The following is a 24,120-nucleotide window of genomic DNA, read 5'->3' as shown; positions in this document are numbered from 1 at the left end:
CTTGCTAACATGTGTGTTCCACGACATGGTTTCTTCAAACCAGACGCCTAAAAATTTTTCTGAAGTTGCACGCTGCAACGCTGTGCCTTGAAAGTTTAGGACTAGCTCAGTGTCACAGGCTTTGTTATAAGGCTTGAAAATAATATATTTAGTCTTTTTAACATTCAAGGTTAATCTGTTTTTATGCAACCACTCTTCAAGTTTAGTCAAATAACTATTTATGACAGTGTTCAATTGGGTTACGGTTTGTGCGGAGAAAAAAATATTTGTGTCATCAGCGTACATGACCAGTTTCGGTGAAAGAGGCAAATTGCACATATCATTAATATACAAAATGAACAACAAAGGTCCTAGGATCGATCCCTGAGGTACACCATGTCTTACTGTTGTAATCGAAGAAGTCAGGTCATTAACTTTTACACATTGTTTTCTGTCTGAGAGGTAACTTGTGATAAGGTCAAGAGCAACACCACGTATGCCATAATCTTGCAACTTTGAGAGTAATATATTATGGTTTACACAGTCAAATGCTTTCCTGAGGTCAATGAATAAACCTACAGTGAATTTTTTGCTATCCATATTTTTAAGAATTTCATCTTTGATTTGTAATAAGGCCATTTCAACTGATTTTCCTTTCTGGAAGCCATACGGCGATTCACTGATAGCATGGTATTTAGTAAGAAAATTTGTAAGTTGAGCATTAATAACATTCTCAAAAACCTTAGAAAATATGGGCAAAACGGATATTGGGCGATAGTTTGATATATCACTAACACTTCCACCTTTGTGGACCGGGGTTATACGCGCTTGTTTAAGGTCAGAAGGAAAATTACCAGTTTCAATCATTTGATTGATTATAGATGCGAGTGGTTTGGCTATAATAGGTGCTACATGTTTGATAGGGACACTGCTCAGGCCATCTAGTCCAGCCGCGACATTCTTTCGAATTCTGGCCACGAAGCTGATGACTTCTTGGGAAGTAACTGGGGAGAGCATAACTGAATTCTCAAGTCTTGGGCGAAGTCTCGAAAACGAATTAGTACAGTCTCTGTTTGGGGAAACGTATTCGCCAACATTAGCAAAAAACTCATTCATTGTGTCCAACGCCTCTATATCAGTCTTCCCATCAGCAAAAGCTGCAATATTAAGAGGACACTTAGCTTTAAGGTTATTGGTCAAATTACCGACTTCCTGCCATAGCTTTCTTGGGTTGTTGTATATCTCAGCAAACAGACACTGATAGTAGTACGTTTTTGCAGTCCTTAAATCAGCATTTAATTTATTACGGAATGTCTTGTATTGTTTTAGTAGGATAGTGTCACGTGATCGGAGGAAAGAATGGTACATTTTGTTTTTTACTTTTATTCTCTTATGCAGGGTGGTCGTAATCCAAGGCTTGCGTATTTTTTTTCTTCGGTTAGACTTGTGCACCAAGGAAAAATGTTTCTCATAGCAGGCCTTGAATATACCCAGAAAAAGACTATGCTTGACTAGGATCGCATTTGGCGTAGAAACCTTCCCACTGAATATTTTCTATTTCAGTGTAAAATTTCTCGAGCGAAGCAGAGCTAATGTCCCTATAGTAGAGCTAAAAGTGACTTTCTGCTTGACGATCACTGTCGGCAAACATGTAAAAATCGGGAGGTGGTCACTGATATCAAGGGAAAGCACACCTGATAAGCACTGGTCACAAGGTACATTGGTGATGCAGATGTCTAGAAGTGTGGCACTGGTATCGGTAACACGGGTAGGCAAAGAAATTATATTTGAACAAGCGAAAGTGCGAAGTATCGTTTCTAGGCGTTCAGAAGATGAATCTTCGCCAAGCATATTGATATTCACATCGCCCATAACTAAGAAGGCTCCTTGCATTGAATGGAGGCTTGACAGCAAAGTTTCCATGAATACAAAAAATTGGGACTTATATCCTAACGGTGGCCTATAGACAGCTGCTATAAGAATATTTTTTAACCGTACCACAAAGCACTCAACATTTGGTGCAATACATGTCAATTCGCTGACAACTTCACAGGCAATTGTGGCTTTGATGAACATAGCAATTCCACCACCTCGGTTTGCGGGCCGCACGATGCCGTGATAAATATAATCTGGTATTGTCGGTGGACTATTAGTAACAGAAAGCCAGGATTCTGTGAATAATATCGCATCAAATTTATCTCGTAGGTCATCAAAGAACATGCTCAGATCGTCCATTTTATTTTTAATGCTTCGAGCATTTAGGTAAAATGCCCTGAAGTAGTGGGACGGCACTTTCAGTGCTTTGTTGAAATTGCCAGGTTCATAGTATTTACACTCTGGTGCGGTAGCCATATCGCTGTTTGCGCGAAAGGGAGTTTAAAAAGCATTTTTAGTCCTATTGCATTTTGCTCAAATCTTCCTGGCAGGTGATTCTTACCATATCTGATGAATCTGTCTTCCTTGCGCAAATTTTTCCGCCCTGTGTCCAAACAAATTTCCATCCTGCCTTTCGTTTCTGTATGGACAAGACAGTCAAAGTAGCCGAGGAGTTCTATAGAGATCTCTACAGTAGCCAAAGTAGTCAGGACCGTAATGAGATTGGCGGTAGGGAAAAACCATCAGACGTTCCACCAGTGACGAAGGACGAGGTCAAGAAAGCACTAGAAACTATGAAAAGGGGGAAATCAACTGGAGAGGATCAGATAACTACAGATTTGCTGAAGGTCGGGGGGGATATCGTGCTAGAAAAACTGGCCACCCTGTATACGCAGTGCCTGGTGTCATCGACGGTACCGGAACCATGAAAGAATGCAAACATTATCCTCATTCACAAGAAAGGGGACTCTAAGGACCTTAAAAATTACAGACCAATCAGCTTACTGTCTGTTACGTATAAGGTATTTACTAAGGTAATCGCTAATAGAATCAGGACAACCTTAGACTGCAATCAAGCAAAGGATCAAGCAGGGTTTCGGAAACGGTACTCTACTATTGATCATATCCACACCATCAATCGGGTGACAGAAAAATGCTCGGAATATAACCAGTCCTTATACATAGCATTCATTGATTACGAAAAAGCATTTGACTCAGTTGAAACCTCGGCGGTGATGCAGGAATTGCGAAATCAGGGGGTAGACGAGCCGTACGTGAAAGTGCTGGAAGATATATATAGTGGCTGCACAGCAACCATAGTTCTGCATAAAGAAAGTAACAAAATTCCCATAAAGAAAGGTGTTAGGCAAGGAGACACAATCTCCCCAGTACTATTCACAGCTTGTTTAGAGGAAGTATTCAGAGACTTGGAATGGGAGCAGTTAGGGATAAGGGTAGATGGAGAATACCTCAGTAATCTGCGATTTGCTGATGACATTGCCTTGCTAAGCAACTCGGGGGATGAACTGCAAAGAATGATTGATGACCTAGACAGAAAAAGTAGAAAGGTAGGCTTGAAAATCAATATGCAGAAGACTAAGGTAATGTTCAACAGCCTCGGGAAGGAACAGCAGTTTACATTAGGTAGCGAAATACTGGAAGTAGTAGGCGAATATGTCTACTTAGGACAGGTAGTAACCGCAGATCCGGACCAGGAAAAGGAAATAACAAGAAGAATAAGATTGGGATGGAGCGCATTTGGCAAGCACTCGCAGATTATGACTAGCAGCTTACCGGTACCGCTCAAGAGGAAAGTATACAACGGTTGCATCTTGCCTGTACTCACCTATGGGGCTGAAACGTGGAGGCTAACCAAGAGAGTTCTACTTAAGTTGAGGACAACCCAGAGGGCTATGGAACGAAAAATGGTAGGGGTAACATTAAGAGATAGAAAGCGTGCAGAGTGGGTCAGAGAAATAACTCAAGTTACCGACATTCTAGTGGAAATTAAGAAGAAGAAATGGACATGGGCAGGACATGTAGTGCAAAGAGAGGATAACCGATGGTCGCTGAGGGTAACAAACTGGATTCCAAGGGAAGGAAAGCGTAGCAGGGGGCGGCAGAAAGTTAGGTGGGCGGATGAGATTAAGAAGTTCGCAGGGGTCAAGTGGATGCAGCTAGCACAGAACCGGGTTAAGTGGAGAAATATGGAAGAGGCCTTCGCCCTGCAGTGGGTATAATCAGGCTGATGATGATGATGATGAACGCGACTGCTTTTAGCCGCACGGCGGTTTTAAGGATGGGGGGATGTGGGGATTCACAATCCCCTTCCTCCATTATAACGCCCGCCCGTAATTAACACGCGTGATTACACGTGCTGGCAGAGAGGTTGGCGGAGGAGAGGGCATGCTGGCCACCCCTCGCCGCCTCCCGGGCCTGCGGCGACGCTGCCGCGGGCTTCCCTCTTTCCTGCTGGCGTAACCGGGAGACCTCCTTTCCCGTTCTGTGTCGAGGAGCGCGACTGTAGGTCTCCTCGATTTGGCTGCACTTTCGGCACTAGTTCACAGGTGCTGCACTCTGGCCCTCGATTTGACAAGTGCAGCTGGCGCCACCTGCACTGCCATCCTCGATTTGACATCGTGCAGGCATTTTGGGGCACGAGTTCTTTGCACGCTTGCACGCCCGGAGTTGTCAGTTCACATCGTGCACGAGGTGTGCAGCAGACGACAGCAGTTGAGATGCGCGTGGACGTGAATGGCGTGGAGCGGGAAGTGGTCCCTGTTTTTGATGATTGCGGGTTTAACGCAATTGGAGACGAAGGAGGACTGCTCTATGAAACGGATGGTGAGTGCTGGTTTTGATGGGTTAGTAACACATTTTTTTTTTGGTTGACAAACCAACTTTTTTTTTGTCTAGGAAGGCAAGGGTAGGCATGCTGCCCATACTACAGTGGCTTGCTGACTCTCTTCACTTTCTTTGTTTCGTAGACGGCGTCCGCGTAAGCATAATCTTTCGAGATGAACTTGACGGCGAGGGTGAGGCAGCTGCGGTAGCGGCGTCTGCAGCCTCTTACTTTGCCATGTTAATAACATGCAATCGTTATGACTGTTGTTGCATTTGGCACTAGTTTTGCGGTGTACTAAGCCACTATGGCAATCACACAACCTACACAGAGCGTCGTCCCACCACTATTGGCCAGAAAACGTGCCTTGCTACGGGCCATCTCAGCATCGTCTGGTCAAGCGATCACATCGTCGCTGATTTCGAAAAGGAAGTCCAGCACAACAGACGACTCGGTAACGTCAAATCGATCTGCCATGGCGTTCATGCTAGTCTGGCTTCCGAGATAGCTGAGGGCGATCAAGATGGTCTCTTCGGCAGAAATTTGTCGACGCCCGCTCACAGCCTTCCGATACAAGGAGGAGCGCCTGAAGCGTTCACACATTGTCAAAAGTCTCTCGGGACAACCTAAAGAGTGTCTTGAACTCGAAATCAAAGTACCTGGAGGTCACATTTTGGAAATAACCTCTGATGCGGTTGCGGTCCACACGCAGAAGCTTGCACGCCGCAAGAGAAAATGCAGCTTCGAACTCAGCGTCGAACTCGTCGTCACTCTCGTCGTCCTCCACAAGTTCCATGGCAAACTGAACAATTTCACCCATGTTCATCCACGAGCTACACAAGTCGCAAACGCAAAATCCGATGCAAACAAAGGAGAGTGGCACAGCGCCGGGGCGCCGGCGTTCGACTCGGGCCCAGCAGACGACAAGGCTTGCACTGCTGCACTTGTGCACTCGATTTGGCCGCGCCACGAAGAGCGCTAGTGTCGCGCTGCACTCTGTGGGGATTCATAATCCCCTGCCCCCATTATAAAGGGCTGCGCGTAGTTACCATGCGTGATTACGTGCGCTCTTGGGGAGGACCGCGAGGAGAGGGCACACTGGCCACCCTCCCATCCTCCCAGGCTCCCGCGGCGACACCGCACGGGTTTCCTTCTTTCCTACCGGATACCCAGGAAACCTCCTCTCCCCGAGCCGAGGTGAGATGCGCGTCTGTCGCAACTCCCTCGGCGTCTTTTGACGGTTGGGCGTGCACGCGCACGGTTCAGCATTCCCGTCGGGAGACCGCCGCCTTCACCCTCTGCTCCCGGTCCAGCGCGCACTGACTGCCGCGGGCCGTGAGCACGAAGCCGCACGCAGGTGAGCAGTACCTCTCCCTCCTCGTGCGTGCTTCTCCCTTAGGTGGTTCTTTTTCACCCCCGTACGCGGCTTTCGCTCGCTACACGGCGGTTGTTCTTTAGTGTGTTTTCCTTTGCCGTGTACTCGAGCATAATAAACTGTTCGAGTACGAACTCGGTGTCTGTCCCCTCTGGCTCGAACCCGCCGCAGTAGCGACTTCTCGCACCGCGGGTTGGGGGTCACAGCTCTGTCTGCTAGGGCTGCACGTCGGGGCTAGAAGGCGACTGTAGCGTCTAGTCCCCTCGTGGCGCATTCTTGCGGGAGTAACACCCCCATATTTTGGCGCCCGAACGTGGGGCCAGAGGTGTGACAAACCGAGTGTCTGTGCATCGGGTTTTCGACACAGACAGGCCATGGAAGCGAGCATGCCTGACTTTCAGTCGCTGCTAATGCTTTCCGATATGGCTTCCCAACGGCAACCTACTGGCGCGGCTGTATCTGCTACAGCCGGTCCAATCACAGAGGCTGACGCTAGCGACGCTAGCCCCAGTGACCTCATATCGTTTGAGCCGAGCTGTGCTTCTCCCGACGCACTCACTCAGACGCGCGGCGACGCAGGGCACTTTTCGCCAAGCGCTATGCCGCGAGGTATGGAGTGCACGGAGCGGCCGATACCCTGCACATCCCAGCCGGTCGTTCAGCCAGATTTCTCTGGCCAGACCAATCCCCAAGAGGCTATGCTGCGCGACGCTTTGCGCCTCATAGAAAGCCTCACGGGTGTCGTGCAGACGACTCTGCACACATCCGCGCCAGCTGCGAGACCGAGGTTAGAGGTGGTTTTGCCCAGTTATAGCGGTTATCATGATCGTGTCAGTGCCAACGAGTACCTGGACCGCATGCTGACTTACCAGCAGGCGACAGGGCTACCCGATGGCGAGATTCTGAGACGCGTTGTGCCAGTCTCACTGACCGATCAGGCTGCCCGCTGGTTCCGCCTCACTGGCCACCGGTCAAGCACGCTGGATGAGTTCCGAACGCGGTTTCGCGAGGAATTCTTGCCCGCAGATTACCAACGGTATAGTGCCTAGAATATACTGGCTAGTGTGCCGAGGGCACGCGCTGGCGTGTCCGCCGCGGTGATGCCTTCCCGCCGCCACCGCGGGGCGGCGCTACCAATAGCTAAGGTGCTATCGCTCCGCGTTCGCGGCCTCGGCAGCATAGGCGGCATATAGGTCCGGATAGCGTGCTGCGCTTTTCACTGCGAAACCTGTCTCTTGACGGTTTAAGCGCACTTTGTGTCTAAAAACAGTCTTGGTGGAAGACATTCATACCGTCCTAGTACTGTGCGGAGAAAATCATACGCTCAAATAGCGCTCGAGGAAGCGTTTAACAAATACTGTCTGGTCCATGTCTGCTATATATCTGTTTTATTTATTCAGCTGAACCGGATAAGGTCTTAAGCAGAACACATATTGATTTCCTGATATCCAGCGAGAGAAGAAATTTGAGAAAACCACCTAAAGTTGACACGTTGGTTGCAATAGTTTGTTAATCTTTGATTAAACGATCGAGTCCGGGCCGGATTCAATATATTGCTATGAAATATTCCGATGACGATTTTATTTGATCTAGGGCCACTCGATTGCGATCCACGTATCGCGATTGCGGATGTAAGGTATCGTATGCATCTTCCTTCTGAGTGAGCGCTCAGTCAGCCCAGGTGGTTGTCCCGAATTATGGGAACTATATATTCTCAATCGCGATCTAACCCGGAACGGATCGACGACGACTGTTATTGTCCGTGTGACACAGGTATCAGAAAATACCCTTAATATTTTACACTGTTCATTAATCCAACTTTGAATTTTATTTACTCTTCGGTCTTTTCTTATGGTCCATGGTATATCGCGATGCCGCAGTCAAGTGCTACGAACGTCAATACGTATACGGGCCTCATGCTTTCGGATAGGTTACGTCGACGTTTCTGCAATTCAGTCATGCTTATTGCTAAGGTGATATATATCAGGTTAGTGACGTTTTATAGCGTCACATATATGCTACAGAAAAGAAGGGCGATCTTGCTTTTTCGTAACGTATATTGCACGCGCGCATGTTTTCAAAGATCGCATATGCGACAATAAACACAAGCAGTCTGAATCTGACTTCAGTTTTTGTTCTTACTCTTTATTCATTTGTTTTATTAGGAAGTCACTTAATTGTTGCTTCATACATAAATGATTATTATGCGGTGTGCTTTCTTTTGTAACAGAAGGAAAGGCAAGAAACAAAAGTGGTGATTGTATCACTGATTCTTTTTTTTTACAAAGTCTACAATATAGTAAAATTTGAGCAAAAAGGCGCAGCAACAATAAACAAGTAAAAATATAGAAATGCACCGCTAAAGGTTTTGGAGAAAGGCCGCACATATGACACCGCAATAATTTTAAAGTAGTCTGATACCAATTTTTGGTGGTATATTAATTTTTTTTTTCACTTGCTAATGATGCGCTAGATATTCGTGTATAATTCTCCACGTGGTTTCTCGCTTACCACCGCTAAGTAATTTATAATTAATTTTACTTTTTTCACCAGTTTCGGCTTCGCGGTTTCAGCAGCCGAGCGGTTGTTGTACGGTCACAATTGTATAGGTCACGCGCGGGATTAAAAAAAAAAAAAAAAAAAGCTTCAACCGCAGACTCACTTATTAGCTCCTCATTTTGCGCTTTCAATAGAGCCACTTGTTCCGCGCTCCATGCCAGTTTTCTCTTAGCTCTTCTCAGAGCGCGAGAAAGGTTGCAGCATTTATTTGGCTAGTTGCATGCTTTTTCCTTCTTTCTGCGCATCTTGTGTAAGCCTCCGCTGGTATTTGCATTAAGCGCAGCTAACCCCTTCAGAGTTGACGGTCAAGCGACACTTTTTCTGCAAAATACATTCCCATGAATGATATGTGCTTCCTGAATCAGCTGGTTGCAGGCCACATTCGGAACAAAGACCCTCCAGTGCACTCTACCTATATAGCTCTATCTTCAGCTTTAGATATTGTTGTATTGTACGCGCTTGTTTTTTTTTTCTTTTCCGAGAATATACACTATTGTGTCCACAGAACTGCGTTCAGGCTTCCAAAAGTTATCACTTTTTCTATGTACAAAGTGACAAAGTTCCTTTTCTTTTTTTTTTCTTTTCTTTTTTTTTTTTTTTTTTTTTAGGCTCGATAACGCGCGTAGGCTACAGATCCAGCAGGTGCTTCGGTTAATTTGGTCCAAGTTGCAGGTATGTAAATTGAGTCAAACGGATCCCGAGGCTCAAAGCTGCACGTCTGCTGCTGCGGGCATGAGTTCTCGCTCGGCTCTTCTGCTGCCAGCTCCTTGGAAGCATTGTCAAACATCCTTGACGGTGCGTGCATGGCTGTCGTCTGCACCACTGGCATATTACGGCACTGCGTTTTTGTCGTTTAGCGGCCGGTTGGTCACAGAGGTTCCAACTTTCTTTTCGATGTCTTCTTAGGCAGAAGATGGTTCGGATAATGGTCGAATAGCGTTGGCACGGTTTCGGGCTTAATTCGTGGTCTATCTCTAGCGAGCTCGTTGACGATGCCGTTTACTGTCACTTTGAACGTTCTCTCGATGTAGCTCTCCTCAAAATATTTTTCGCAGACAACACACGTTGAAGTCAACTTGCGGTCCTGTCTTTTAATCAGCCGCTTCCACTACGCAAGCTGCGCAGGGTCCGATGGCACACCGAACATAGAAACCTAGTCCTGAGCGGTAGAGCGACACGAAACATGTCTTTTCCCTGCCCTGATGCTTTATTTTTAGCATCATTAGTCGTTGCAAATTTAATTATCTCATATGAATGCAAGAAACAGAACGACTAAAACAAAAGAACAGCGTAGACGCGTCCAAGGCGCTCGAACCCACTGATGGCTCGGCCAGCGCAGCTGCGGCAAATCAAGGGCGCGCCGGCGGCCGACGGCGTCGACGGCACCTTTACGATGAGCAGCGCCCCTGGCGGCCAAAGTTGGAAGGCATCGCCGGCGCGGACACCTCCTCCCATTGAGAGAGCCCTCCGCACGGCACACTAGCCAGTATATTCTAGGCACTATACCAACGGCGTCTGCGGCGCGAGCTGGAGCTACGTACTCAGCATCCGGACGAGTCCTTGCTCGAGTACGTGAGGGCGATGGACGAGTTGTATCGTCTCGCATACCCCTCGGCTCCGAACGCTGAGAAGGTAGAGCGTGTTACGCGACAAGCTCACCCTACCTTCGCAGCCTACCTGCGAGGAGCTCAGTTCAGAGATTTGGACGAGCTCGCCTCGGCAGCCAAGCGCATACAGGCGGACATTCTCGCTTCGCGCACCTATCGGCCACCCCCGCCGGCGTCGCACGCACTTGAGCCGCGATGCGCCTGGAACGGAGGCACTTTTCGACCTCGTTCCCGGGGAGCCGAATTGGTTGCATTGAGTGACGGACAAACGAGAAACGGTTGGAACCTGTCTGACCGAGCTCTCGACCCGTACACTTATGCCATGCGTACAGCACACGCTACGCCCGGCCAAGACACGCAGAATCGTGGTCGGCATCCCGACACGAGCACGCAAGCGCAACGCGCACCTGCAACGGTAAACCCTGCAGAGAGGTACGGTCAATCGGCGCGCGGCGACAGCAGCCCCGCCCGACAACGGCCGACTGCCCTCTGCTACCGGTGCAACCACCCAGGGCACTACGCCAGGGAATGCAGGCGCCCCGCTGCCCGAGAGTACGCGCTTTCGGGAAACGAGCGGAGCCGCCGCTGAGCACGACTGCACAGCCGGCGGCGTCAACAGCGGTGCTCAGTGAGTCACACGAACTCCTGGCCCCGTTGGCTTGTCGTTTTGGTCCCCCCAACGACACGCCAGTGCCACTTATTGAGCTTACTGTCGTCCGGCGTAAGTTCATGGCTTTGCTAGACACAGGAGCGTCCGCTTCGTTGTTTGGCGACGAGGTATGCGAACATCTCCGTCGGAGTGGGATCCGATTGCGAGAGAGCAACCTCGCCTTCCGACTAGCCAGCGGCACGGCGCACGCGAGCGGTGCCGCGCGGCTTGTGGTGCGATGGGAGAAACGAGTCAGGCGCCAGCGCCTCACCCACCTCCCCGGCCTGTCGGTCCCAATCATTCTTGGCAGAGACTTCCTCGCTAAGACGGGCATTGTTATTGACGTCTGCAACGGAGGATATAGGGAGCGAGCATGTGGCACCCTGAAACCTTTCGTTCAACCTCAAAAAGCATCAGAAGTACACTTGCTATCAGATGCTACGCGCGCAGACGTACGCAACAAGCGCCCGAAAAAGCTTCTCGAAACGCCTTCGGCCTGGCAGACAAATTCGCCGGTCAACCGCGCCGAGAGAAAAGGCGCGGAGGGGACTGACTCCCCTCCCGCGCGACCCCCTGCCCCTTTTGCGGTTGCACTTTGCGCCGCGGGGGAAGGCAGGCCTCCCCACCCTCTGCTGAACAACGTGAGCAGTTTGTCAAGGGAGGAAAAAGCGCGCTTGTCTCAGCTCTTGAACGAGTACGATGCAGTATTCACTGAGCGGCCTGGCTGTACTACACTAGTAAGGCACAAAATTGAGACAGGCGACGCCGTTCCTTGGAAGTGCAATCCCCGGCCAGTCAGCTTGGCTAAGAGGAAAGCGCTTGATGACGCTCTGGATGAACTTGTCGATACAGGCGTCGTGGAACGTTCAAACAGCCCCTGGGGTTTTCCAGTGGTGCTGGTGCCCAAAAAGGACGGAACTACCCGCCTTTGTGTGGACTATCGCCGCCTGAACGAGGTGACGCGGAAGGATGCCTATCCACTTCCGAGTATTCCCTCGATCGTGTCCAATGTTGGCGGAGCGAAGTACTTTACTACGCTCGATGCCAGTAGAGGATACTTTCAGGTGGAGATGGATCCCGGTGACAGAGAGAAGACTGCATTCACCTGTCACAGGGGTCTTTTCCAGTTTACCCGAATGCCATTTGACTTGGTTGGAGCTCCGGCGACGTACCAGCGTCTTATGGACCGTGTCCTAGGTGATGCAAGGTGGCACTACGCTCTTGCCTACCTAGATGACATTGTGGTGTATTCGGCAACCTTTGATGAGCACTTACGCCATCTCAGGGACGTACTGGAAAGACTGAGGTCTGCGGGAATCACTTTGAACCCAAATAAGACTCAGATAGCGGCGACCCGAATAACCTTGTTAGGGTTCACGCTAGACAATGGACGCCTTCTGCCGTGCGAGGAAAAACTTCAGGCGATTCGGAAGTTCCCCTCGCCGACAGATGTAGGCGGACTGAGACGCTTTCTGGGGATGGTGAACTTTTATCGCCAGTTTATCCCAGATTGCGCCGCTCTGCAAGCCCCCTTGACGACTTTGTTAAGGAAAGGTGTTAAGTGGCATTGGGATCCCGAGCAAGAGGCTGCACTGCGAGACCTCACTAATGCGCTCGCGGAAACCACAGAGCTGAGGCTGCCTGACCTGAACAGGGAATTTGTGATCCACACGGATGCATGTGACTTGGGCTTAGGAGCAGTTCTGCTTCAGGAGCACGAAGGTAGCCTGCGGCCGGTGGCGTTCGCCAGCCGCTCATTAACTCCCGCAGAGAAGAATTATTCCGTGACAGAGAAGGAATGTCTCGCGATTATCTTCGCTCTGCGGAAGTTCGACTACTACGTCGATGGAGTCGCTTTCGTGATTGAGACAGATCACATGGCACTCACATGGCTGAGACGCCTAGGCGAGCCGTGCGGACGCCTAGCGCGATGGGCGCTACTTCTCCAGCGTTACGACTTTACCGTTCGCTACAGGAGAGGTAAAAACAACGTGGTAGCCGACGCGCTTTCGCGCGCACCCGTTGGCGGCGGGGGCAGTACCCCTGCTACCCCCTCCGCGACGCCCCTCAGTCGGAGCAGCGCGACTGCAGCTACGCTCGGTCATAGCTCCGAGGGAAGCGCGGCCGACCCGCCTTCCCTGGGCGAAAGCGTTAACCACTTGGACTGCATCAGTTCAGTGGGGAGCGCGTTCAGCAGAAGGGAGCTATTAGAGGCTCAGCGAGAGGATCCATTTTGTCAGAAAGTGTTTGACGGGCTCAGGGAGCCGGGCGGCGCGGCCGCGGCGCACATGGAGGCAGCTGGTATTGCTGCCCGTGCGGGGCGCTCGAACACAGCTGGTAATGCTGTGAGCGCGATGGATTCCTATCTGCTTGACTCTGACGGCGTCCTGCTGAGATACTTCCCCTCCGAGAAGGATACCCACGAGTCCTTCAAGGCGGTGATCCCACGCACGCTGAGAAAGGCGTTGTTACGCTACTTTCATGACACGTGCATCGCTGGGCATGCGAGCGGCCCTAAGACTTTACTTAAGTTGTGTCGCTTCGCTACCTGGCCTGGCATGAAGCGGGAGGTGATTCGCTACACCCGCTCGTGCGACGTGTGCCAAAGGGTTAAGCCACGTGGTGGACGCACACCTGGGCTTATGCAGCCGATCAATAGCCAGGCTCCCTGGCAGATTGCGGCTTGTGACGTCATGGGACCCTATCCCAGGACCCCGAGCGGGAACCACTTTCTGCTCGTTGTCACAGACCATTTCAGCAAATGGGTGGAGCTTTTCCCACTGAGAAAGCTGACGGCACGCGTAATCATGGGGAAGCTGGTTGAGGTGTTTACACGGTTTGGCTACCCCGAGCAGTTGATAACGGACAATGCGTCGTACTTCACTGCTAAACTGTTCGTGGACTCCTGTGTTGCCCTCGGCATTAAGCACAAGAGAACAACCACGTACCACGCCCAGGCGAATCCCACGGAACGCGTGAACCGCAACATCAAGCACATGCTAGTTGCATTTGCGGAGACGCACAGTGACTGGGATACCCGTCTCCCCGAGATTGGGTTTGCTCTCAGATCAACCGTGAATCGCTCAACTGGGTACACACCTGCCGCCCTCAACCTCGGCAGGGAGCTGTCGAACCCCGTAGACCGTACTCTACAGGTTCGTAGCAACAACCCGAACGCTCGATCGGCACGCGCCGACTACGCGACCGGGCTGCGCGCGAAGATGACGGAGGCTTTGGACAAAGCACGACGGAATCTGAGCACTGCTCGTGCAGAGCAGAAAGCGCAGTATGACCGCTCTCACCGAGAAATTCACTACAAACCGGGTGATCTCGTGTTGAGGCGCAGTCATGTCCTGAGCGACGCCAGTAAGAAGTTCTCCGCTTCTCTGGCGCCGAAATGGTCAGGACCGTACCGAGTTTGGCAGAAGGTCTCTTCGCTCGTGTACAGGCTGGCGGACTTGAAGTTAAGACCGACCGGCGGACCGGTGCATGTCTGTGATCTCAAACCCTACGTTGACAGAGGGAATGAGTGGCCCGAGGAGGACGCACTCCCTCGCCAGCAGGCAGCTGTACCGGGAGGCCGATGTCGTCGTTTGAACATCGCGCCTCGTTACAACTTGCGCCCACGGCAGACGTAACTCTGACCAACGCGCAGGGAGTAATTTCTCGTGCTGAACACGGGCGCGACGCCCTGTCGATATTCAGTACATTTTGCTTCCAGAGCAAGCACGCGCTTTCTCTTTGGAAAAGACTGAGAGGGGCTAGATTAAAAAAAAAAAAAAAAAAAAAGGGGGAGGAATACCGTAAACGAAAAAAAAAAAATGTAACTAGGAAAAAGACAGTCTTGCAGCCAGCCAGGAGGGGAGCCGGCGGGGGCCACGACGACCGTTGCAGCAGCGAAGGGCAAGCCGTCCAAGGAGTGGCCGCGTTCCTGCACCTAGGGCCTGCTGTCGCCGTCAACCAGGCCAAGACAAACGGTTTCCGGTCGGCTACGGAGCGAGCCAGCCGGAGTTCGTGGAACGGGCCCCTGCGTCTAGCACGACAAAAGCTGCAGCAAAGGTACCGCCTCGGCGCCGTTCGGTGCTCGCAGCCGTGGCTTCACCAGCGGGAGCAGTTTGGCACCCCGCTGCCCTCGCCACCGGCGGCGTCAACGACGGAGGGAAAAGAGGCCGGCCGGGAGCGAGCGGACGACCCGCTGAGGGGGGCCTGCAGCACGCTACGCTACGCGAAGACGCAGTTCCTAACCGTTCCCCGGCGGGCTGCCCTGGCTGACCAAGGATGAATGGAGAGGCCCGCCGGCGGCCATCGATATTTCCGTGCTTGGCTGACTGACGGCGAAGAAGCGGGACCTGTGGTTACCGCGGTCATCGACACTTCCACCCTTGCTCCATGGTCGCCTCCTGTGGTCATCGGCCATGCCTCCCCCTCCGACACCCATGGCTGTGAGCTGTCTGCAACTCTTTATATATTGGCGCTTTTCTTTAAACGGGTTTAAAAGTTACGCGGCGTCTAGCCGGCCCCACTCAGTATATCTCTGGGTGAACGCGGTTACTTTTATCCGTACGGCGGTTTTAAGGAGGGGGGGATGTGGGGATTCATAATCCCCTGCCCCCATTATAAAGGGCTGCGCGTAGTTACCATGCGTGATTACGTGCGCTCTTGGGGAGGACCGCGAGGAGAGGGCACACTGGCCACCCTCCCATCCTCCCAGGCTCCCGCGGCGACACCGCACGGGTTTCCTTCTTTCCTACCGGATACCCAGGAAACCTCCTCTCCCCGAGCCGAGGTGAGATGCGCGTCTGTCGCAACTCCCTCGGCGTCTTTTGACGGTTGGGCGTGCACGCGCACGGTTCAGCATTCCCGTCGGGAGACCGCCGCCTTCACCCTCTGCTCCCGGTCTAGCGCGCACTGACTGCCGCGGGCCGTGAGCACGAAGCCGCACGCAGGTGAGCAGTACCTCTCCCTCCTCGTGCGTGCTTCTCCCTTAGGTGGTTCTTTTTCACCCCCGTACGCGGCTTTCGCTCGCTACACGGCGGTTGTTCTTTAGTGTGTTTTCCTTTGCCGTGTACTCGAGCATAATAAACTGTTCGAGTACGAACTCGGTGTCTGTCCCCTCTGGCTCGAACCCGCCGCAGTAGCGACTTCTCGCACCGCGGGTTGGGGGTCACAGCTCTGTCTGCTAGGGCTGCACGTCGGGGCTAGAAGGCGACTGTAGCGTCTAGTCCCCTCGTGGCGCATTCTTGCGGGAGTAACACCCCCATAACTCGCACCGCAAGAACTGGCGCTGCACTAGCACGGCACTTTTGAGAACTAGTGCCGAAAGTGCAGCCAAATCGAGGAGACCCTGTAGCAACTCGCTCGGGGTTATTCGGCAATTGGGCATGCACAGTTCATGATTTCCGCCGAGGAGACCACCGCCGTCACCGAGAATCGCCCCCTGACCGTAGGCATATCGCATATCATATCGCTTTACCTCAGCCAAGTAAATATTGTTGCGAACTGCAAAGGCGTGAAGATGAAACCATGCCATTAGGTGCGCCATTAGCACATGCACTGCACTGTGTGAGGTGTGGTTGCGTGAACTGACTTTGAGCCAGACATTTCAGTACTAAATTTTTTATTGTACACTATGGCCTAAGATACACATTATTTAGGTTCTGACAAAAACTGAGAATGGTCAAAGTAGTTGCCACAAAACACAGCAGCACATGCAAGCTGTAGTTTTGCTCCCTTATGCTGTTCTTCACAAGCTGGGTCACCTCCATGCAAGCGCATATGCTGATCTTAAGGGGGGACGCGGGTCTTAAACTGGTCAAAAATGGGCGAAAAATTGATTTTGAGAAAAATGCATTTTCGGAATGTCTGTACCTTTGAGCACTAGCCTTCAAAATATCAACACTGAATTCGATCGGGAAATGCGGTAAAATCGACTTTTAAAACGCCACGGGAGCCTCGAAATGGCCGAAAAAGGGGTGAAAATTGTTCGAACTTCCCGCGCGCGCCGCGGGTGAAGCAGCCGGCTGGCCGCCGCCATCTTGGACTTGTTTTGAAGCTTGTTTCTTTGTGCGCATTTTGCGACATCTCCAAATGACGTCGCTCAAACAGAACGACCACCGTCGCGGGTTTTCCGAAAGCCGTTTCCGGTCCGCTGATTGGCTGGAGCGCGCGCTCGCGAAGCGAGCCCCTCGTCTCGCGCTTCCCATTGGCCAGCGCGACTGACTTGCCATTTTTTTTTTGTTTGTTTTTAACGTTCTTCGTCGCGGCTGCTGCTTCGCTCGTTTATGATGCGCTTTCGCGATCGTTATCAGTCGTTCCCGCAGCCGGTGCTGGTCTTTAGACTTAGCTCGGTAGACGTAGCCGTATCAGGAGTGTATTGAAAACAGAAGCGCCTAGCGAGTGCGCGTCGAAGAACGAGTGCGGCGGCGCGCTGCCAGGGTCGCGTGGCGTGGTCTCGACCTAGCTGCAGCACGTCCGGCGGCATATAATCGTTTGCGAGCGGTCCAGAGGCATCAAAGATAGCATCGATAGACTGTTCAGCTGATACTCATGGTCCTCACCGACGCTACCACTTCGTTGCTTTTTTATCGCGTCGCTTCAGACAACAGGCGAGCCTGACATCGCGCCGTTGCCCGCGTTCATTTTCCGCGGACGGTTTCGTGTTTTTCATTTTTTTTTTTATTTTCTTTTTTCTTTTTTCAGATTGTCTAAGTAATCGCGTCGCTGCGCTCAAGGGGTGTGAAAGTTCGAGCTTTAGCTCCAGCAAGGGACTCCGCGTGCGGCCCTGCATGCGCTGTACAGCAAAGTAGCAAAGTTTCATTTTGCAACATTAGCCAATTTATTATGTCATTCCAGTATGCCGCTGTGCTTCAGCCTTAAACTTTATGCAGGTTTATTAATATTGCAAGACCGTTTTATCGTAATTTTGAGTATCTGTATGCCTTGAAGGGCACTGCCACAGGCATATGAAGTTGTAAATAAAGCTTCTCCCGCTGGTTCTAGTGGCGGTATATTTAGACTTTGTGGCAAGCTTTTACCAGTATTTGGGAAGGGTACTGTTATATGTTTAGTATATAGCCTTCCTCATAAAGAACAAAGCCTCACAACAATTCCATTTATATTACCATAGCTGCAGTGTAGCAAAAGTTAAAGGTTGTCTCAAAATGCAAATACGTTTTTCTCAGTGCTGTTTCTGGACACTGCACTCAGTCTTACTGTGCTTTTTCTCTACATTGTCGCCGAGTGACAATGACAAATTTAGCACCACTGCAGTCATATTGAAAAGATCAGGGGGTAATCCAACACTTACATCACTCTATCGAGATTTTTTCAAATTGCCATTAAAATAATATTGCATGTCAAAAAGTTTGCTGATTTCCTAATGGCATACACTACCTTGGCCATGTGTAATGGTGATAGTTCCAGTTTTAGTTGACATATTCAAAATCCAAAGACAGTTTTGGAAATGGGAAGAGCATGACATTTTTGGTGAGAAATATCACAGTGAGGCTACTGATTGTTCGAGTTATAATATGTGGTCAAACTTCAAATGCCGTTTTCTCAGTTTCATATTTTTGGTCGATCTCTACAGCCTTACGCAGGGTATTGACAACTTCTTTTTAGTTCACACAAATAACTTTGGTACCATTTTCTTCAGAGAGAAATGAAGTACCCGATGACATTTTTAGTTCTTTAGTTTAGGCAATGGATAAATGTCAATTTGAGATTAGCTTAATGAGTTCGTTTCAGATAATGCAACCTTTTACTCTCACCATAATATGTGAGAATGACATGCCTTTTTGAGGAAAACGAAGGATGTCATCGGGTATGGGAAGACTTTGGCTATCAATCTATGTAATTAAAAGCAACGAAATGCAATGAGAAAGTTCATTAAAGCTGCGTAAGAAATTCACTAATTATGCTCTGGACTTTGTTAGATAACTTTTGATCTAATACCACCAGTTCAATTATAATTACATTTTTGAAATCAGGAGAGAAAACCACATCTGTGTGCAAAGTTTCGTGAGATTCTAGCCATAACTAAAAAAGTTAGTTTTAAGACCCTCGTCCCCCCTTAAACGAGACTACTGCCGCCAGTTAGGATCACAGCCAGTTGTCAACTACATTGTGGCTAGATAAAATGACATGTTGTGGGGCGGCCCACTCTGTTTCCCAACTTGCAAGCGCATGGAAACCCCCCTCTCTACGGGCGTCAGTGATATCCCACAACATGCTGAGCCTTAGTTGAGAAAAGAGCAAGATAAATCATGCGACAAGTGCATGATACTGCCATTTGGAAACGTGATGTTTCTCTCCCAATTAAATGTTCATAACTTCTGAACATATGGAGGATTGTGAACCACACTTTCCCTCATTGAACTGTTCGCAAACAGTTTGAATAGTGAGAGTACAATGCGAATCGAACCAAATAGCAAATACTACACAAAAACTATTTGAAATTTCTGGTACTTCCACACAACCAGCGTTTTAACGAGCCTGCACATGCTTAACCATCTTCACCAATATCAAAATGGATAAAGCACACAAAAGATTGCTACATACCTGCCAAGCTGAATATTTCAAAATTCGTAAAATCTCCGCGACCGGAAGGGGGGAGCTTTTTTTTTTTTTTTTTTTTTTTTTTTTTTTTTTTTTTTTTTTACTCCAAGAATTTATCTTCAGCGACACCCTTGCTCACTCACCCACAAGCAAAATCCGTGTCTCGTAGAGTAATGAGCGACAACTCCATTGTGTCCCGATTTATTTGTGCAACGCTTTTGCAGTTGCTGACTTCGTCTGCTTCAAAAACTTCTCTGTGTAGGCTTGCTCAAAGCAGGTGCCACTCTGGTGTCCTTTCACCATCAGCAGACTTTCTAGAGTTTTCTCGGAAACAGATGAGCGAAACTCCGAGTTTTGTTGACAGAGCTGAATATTCTCTCACATTCAGTGTTACTGTGGGGAATGAAGAGTATGCCCGGCATAACCATTGAGATTCTGCGGAATCTGGGCGATCAATCGACATCTCGAATGCTTCCCAATTGCGACCACTGCATGTTGCACCTTGGCTCATAGAGTATGTCTGCTGGAATCTGGTAAGCTTGTATGTTGGCAAACTCCACTTCGAGTGCATCAATTGTTTCTTCTCTTGTTTCCCCACTCTGCTGGGGCAGAATAGCAGGAAATTCCATAATGAAATGAAGTACACTGCTCAATGAAGCAGTTTTTAGAGCCTGCACTTGGGCAACTTCAGCCATCTTCAGGCTGACGTCTTCCAGCGGGAACTTGTGGCGAATATAATCACATGCTGCAGTAAAGTAGAGACGTACAGCTGAGAAGAACTGCTCTTTCTCATTTGATGTCAGCGTCTCAACTACAGAGGAGGTCATGCCAATGACAATGTCTTTATCATCTTTTTGATTCTCTACAGCTCCATAGGCAACTTCAGGCTATGAATGGCATCCCTTGAGAACACCTGGCCGCACAAATCGAGTCGAGAGATCCACGAGAAGGCGGTTCAAGAGGCCCCTGAGCACATGAATCTGAGGAGCCTGTGACTGAAGTAGGCAGTTTGTCTTCTCAAAGAGGTATAACATTTTGGAGAAAAAGACAGCATGCCCTGCTTAGCTCCGATGACAAAAAAAGAAATAGGCACTCTTCACGGGTCACGTGGCTAGCTTCTGCAGATGCCTCGCATTGAAGTTTCAGTTTCTTTGCTTGTGGTGCAGAATGAACTCCTTTTCTTTTTAGTGAAGGTCCATCACAGTCGGTGTTTTTTTTTCCAACACCTGCAGCAGCCTTGGGAAGGTGTGCAGCAGTATTTGAGGCCGGCGCAGGGTTCTTGGCGATTTGTAGAGAAGTCTTGGAAATCTGGTAAGACTCCAAAAACAAGCTCTGCTTATTGCACTGTTTTGTTTCATTCAAGAAAAAGCTGAGTAGTGGTTTCCACTGGTCCTGCAGCCTCTTCAAACACTTCCCTAAATATAGCCAACGTGTCGGCGAATGCTTCAGCATCTTCCTGACGTCGACGTCGTGCAATCTTTGAAAGTCTTTCAGTCAATGTTTCCACTTTGAGCTTTTCTCTAAGTTAAAAAAATGTCAACCAAGGCCTCATCAACCTTTACAGGAAGACATGCAGCTCCTTTTTGGGCGGCCAAGTTGATGAGGTGGCATAGGCAACCAACCCCGATCAAAGCTGGTTGGGCCTCCCTCAACACAGTCAAAACGCTGTTTTTTTTTGCCAATCATGACATGGGCATTGTCCGAAGACAATGCCAACAGGTTTTCAAGAGGCAAACTTCGGGACTTCATTTCGTCCAGAATCAGATTTCCAATTTTCTGACCCGTCGCTTCCCCTTGGATTGTACCGTGGCAAAGGAGGCGGCTTTCAACTCTACTAGTCTCTTTAACGAAGTATGTCGCAACAATAGGGTAAAGCTGCGTATCCCTATTGTTGCTTCCGTCCACAGCAATCGAAAATACCTGCTTTTTTGACGAACAATTGCCGTTGTCTTCGTCCGTCCACAGGAGTAGCATCTGGCTTCCTCGCACTTGGGGAACATTTTCCGGAAAAGTGGTCCAGCGTGATCACTGACACTGAGCGGTATGTTGTGTTCAACTAAAAACGCCGTGAAATGGCATTCTGCTTGAATCACACCGAGGTCGCTGTCACTGCGAACAAAACTTGTCAGGCTCGGCTGGCTGTCCGCGGCTCGCACGTACCCTTGGTGCTTTTTCGAAGCGATGTGGATCTTTATGTCGGACTTGCCACCATGTGAAATGTTAACATCACAGGCACACGTGGTGCAAAATCCGAACTTCTCTCCTTTCTTAGACGGCACGAAGCACGGAAATTCTGCCGCGTACGACTTCAAAAATACTTGGAAGTACTGTCACGACTTTGAGCCCGCCATTGCACTGCGAAACCGCTACTACTAAAACTTCAGAGTCACACTGAGTCGGACGCAGCCGCAGATCACACAAAAACAGAGGCCAACACCAAAGTTGTCCAAACACGTAAACAAAGGAACAGCCACTAGCCTGGCGGAGGCGGTATAGAGTTTTGGATATGGATTCGTGTTCCCCCGAGTAGACGATAAAAGTCATTACAATGTTTGCAGCTGCTGATGATGATATCACAAATATGTGTTGCCCTCTCGTGGCCGCCAAAGGTACCATAATAGTGTTAACATGGCCTCCGAAATTACCCTTCCGCGTGTGGTGTTATCTCGGAGGCCATGATGTTAATAGATGTCCGCACGTTTTTTTTTCCCCGAAAATAAAACATTTTCCGTAAAATTTCCCGCAAGATTCGTAAAATCGTAAGACTGGTCAAAATTCGTACATTTTACGGAAAATTCGGAAGAGTTGGCAGGTATGTTGCTATCACCCCCAAAGCAAAGTGTAGTACACAAGGCCTCTCTTCAACTGCCCCATATGCTGCCGATGCACCACCATTCCTGCTCCTATTACAGTTACCTGGTCACCTGCCAAAGCCAACAAAGAATTCCTCAAAAGTGCAACAGCCTACCACAATGGTGCCAACGGTCTCTGTGATGACCATCCTGGCCGTGGGGAGAGGAGAGGTAGCCTCCGCCAGCTGCGGTTGCTGGGAGGCAGGGGGTGCGGCGGCCGCACCCTTAGAGGCCTTGGATGCCTTGCTGCCTCGGCCACTCGCCTGCGGCTGGGGCGGTGGAGGAGGAGGAGGAGGCACAGCAACGGGCGTCAGCACAGGCGGCGATGGACTCCGGGCACGTGGCGAGGATGGCGGTGACACAGCAAATGGGTCGGGGGGTGAGTCGCCACCACTCCCCTGGGCCAGAGCCTTGAACAAGCTGTGTGCAGGGACCAAAAGCATTCCTTGCTGAACCAAACTAAGCTGTGACAGCACATCATCACTCACAACCCATTGGCATTCATGGCTTTAGGCTTGAAAGCAGCCCTCAACTGAACAGACAACAGTCATAACCTCAAGTGTTCAGTCAAAAACATCATGCTGCCATTACTGTTTATTTTTGTAACTTCCCTTAATCAATGCAACAATCTTGAAATCTAGCTCAGATAGTGACGCGCAGGTGCTGCTTTATCAAATCATCTATTTCTGAAAGCTTCTTGTGTCCTATTAAAGCCAGTGTCACATTAAATGTGGATTGTCTAAACAGGTCTGAGAAGTCACGCCACTCATGGTGAATTACCTTTCACCTTGATGCCACAGATAACCTGCCAACAGTGGTTTGCAGGCTATGAAATCAAACCACGGGTCAAGGGTCAGGTGAGAAAATAACTGAAATGAATTGCATGACAAACTGAATTGGTTAATCACTGGAAAGTGAATACAGTTAAACCTGGCTCTAATGAAACTGCAAAATGTCCGCGATTTCATTACATCCATGTTTCCGCGTGAAGATTCGAAAGGACAATGCAGAACGAAAACCAGATTAAGAACTGAATGTAAGGGAAACCACCTTGAAAGGCACGACTACGGCAGCAGCCTCCGATTCCATCGCGGCTTGCATGAGGCGTCTAGGAGAGGGGTGGGGAAAGGAGCGTGGCGGAGAAGTCAGAGTGCGGGAGAAGAGTGCACACGACCGACCGGGCAAGGAGGTAGCTGCATCTTCACGCGTTTTCCTGCCCGCTTTCCACCATTGCCCCAGAAAACCTACTCTTGTTTCGCTTCGCCGGCGCGCTCCATTATTCCCACTACCTATGAGCAAGAGTTGGCGTGCAACCATGTGGTGGCGATGGGCGCACTCTCTCTCTGCTTGCCTCATTTCTTCTTTTTTTTTTTTCCTGTTATTTTTTGCTAATTCTGAGCACGAACTGTTGTAGCTGCTGTAGTTCACGTTCCAAAGTCGAAAGCAGTGGAGACTGCTGCATTTGTGCTCAAACATGATGCTGTGTATCAACTGTGGTCACTAGCTGCGATCTTACGGACGTTCTTGTCACGTCATTTCGCGTTATCAACATGAAACTTGTAGGGTTCTGCCAAATATCCAGTAAATCAGCACTAACCAAGATGTAGTCAGTGCCACGAGATTGTTATATCAAGGTCAATTGCAGTAACATGTTCGTTACATGGAGCTTTCAAATATGTGCAATTCAAAGCGGGTGGCATTGCGGAATAAAAAAATTTGTAACATCGAGGAATTCACTACATGGAGGTTTATTACAAGCAGGTCTAACTGTACCAAACTTGGGTTCCTCGTGATGAAGTAGGCACGCCACCTCATCAAAAGCAATT

At 49.7% G+C, this 24,120-nt stretch overlaps 3 protein-coding genes across 5 annotated transcripts in view; 2 read left to right on the top strand and 1 right to left on the bottom strand.

The window, feature by feature from the left end:
- LOC146207177 (uncharacterized) overlaps positions 1–24,120 on the bottom strand; it is a 50,601-nt gene that overhangs the window by 10,406 nt on the left and 16,075 nt on the right. For all 3 annotated transcript variants that reach the window (XM_084606642.1, XM_084606494.1, XM_084606565.1), the window contains one exon: positions 22,411–22,714. In XM_084606642.1, coding sequence (XP_084462768.1) covers positions 22,411–22,714 — 304 coding nt within the window. The remainder of the gene's footprint in view (positions 1–22,410; positions 22,715–24,120) is intronic.
- On the top strand, positions 6,494–7,153 carry LOC146207179 (uncharacterized). The gene has a single exon (XM_084587586.1). The coding sequence runs from the start codon at positions 6,494–6,496 to the stop codon at positions 7,118–7,120; it is 627 nt and encodes a 208-aa protein (XP_084443712.1). The 3' UTR covers positions 7,121–7,153.
- On the top strand, positions 10,143–11,213 carry LOC146207178 (uncharacterized; the record flags this gene model as incomplete). The annotated part of the gene is made up of 1 exon (XM_084587585.1): positions 10,143–11,213. A coding segment is annotated over one exon (684 nt), but the record flags the coding sequence as incomplete, so codon positions are not given.

Source organism: Amblyomma maculatum, chromosome 1, assembly GCF_055883805.1.
Source record: "Amblyomma maculatum isolate TAMU_Amacu chromosome 1, ASM5588380v1, whole genome shotgun sequence".
In the NCBI taxonomy this organism is placed as follows: domain Eukaryota; kingdom Metazoa; phylum Arthropoda; class Arachnida; order Ixodida; family Ixodidae; genus Amblyomma; species Amblyomma maculatum.
Note: the sequence above shows the minus strand (reverse complement) of the source record. Positions and strands in the feature narration are given on the sequence as shown.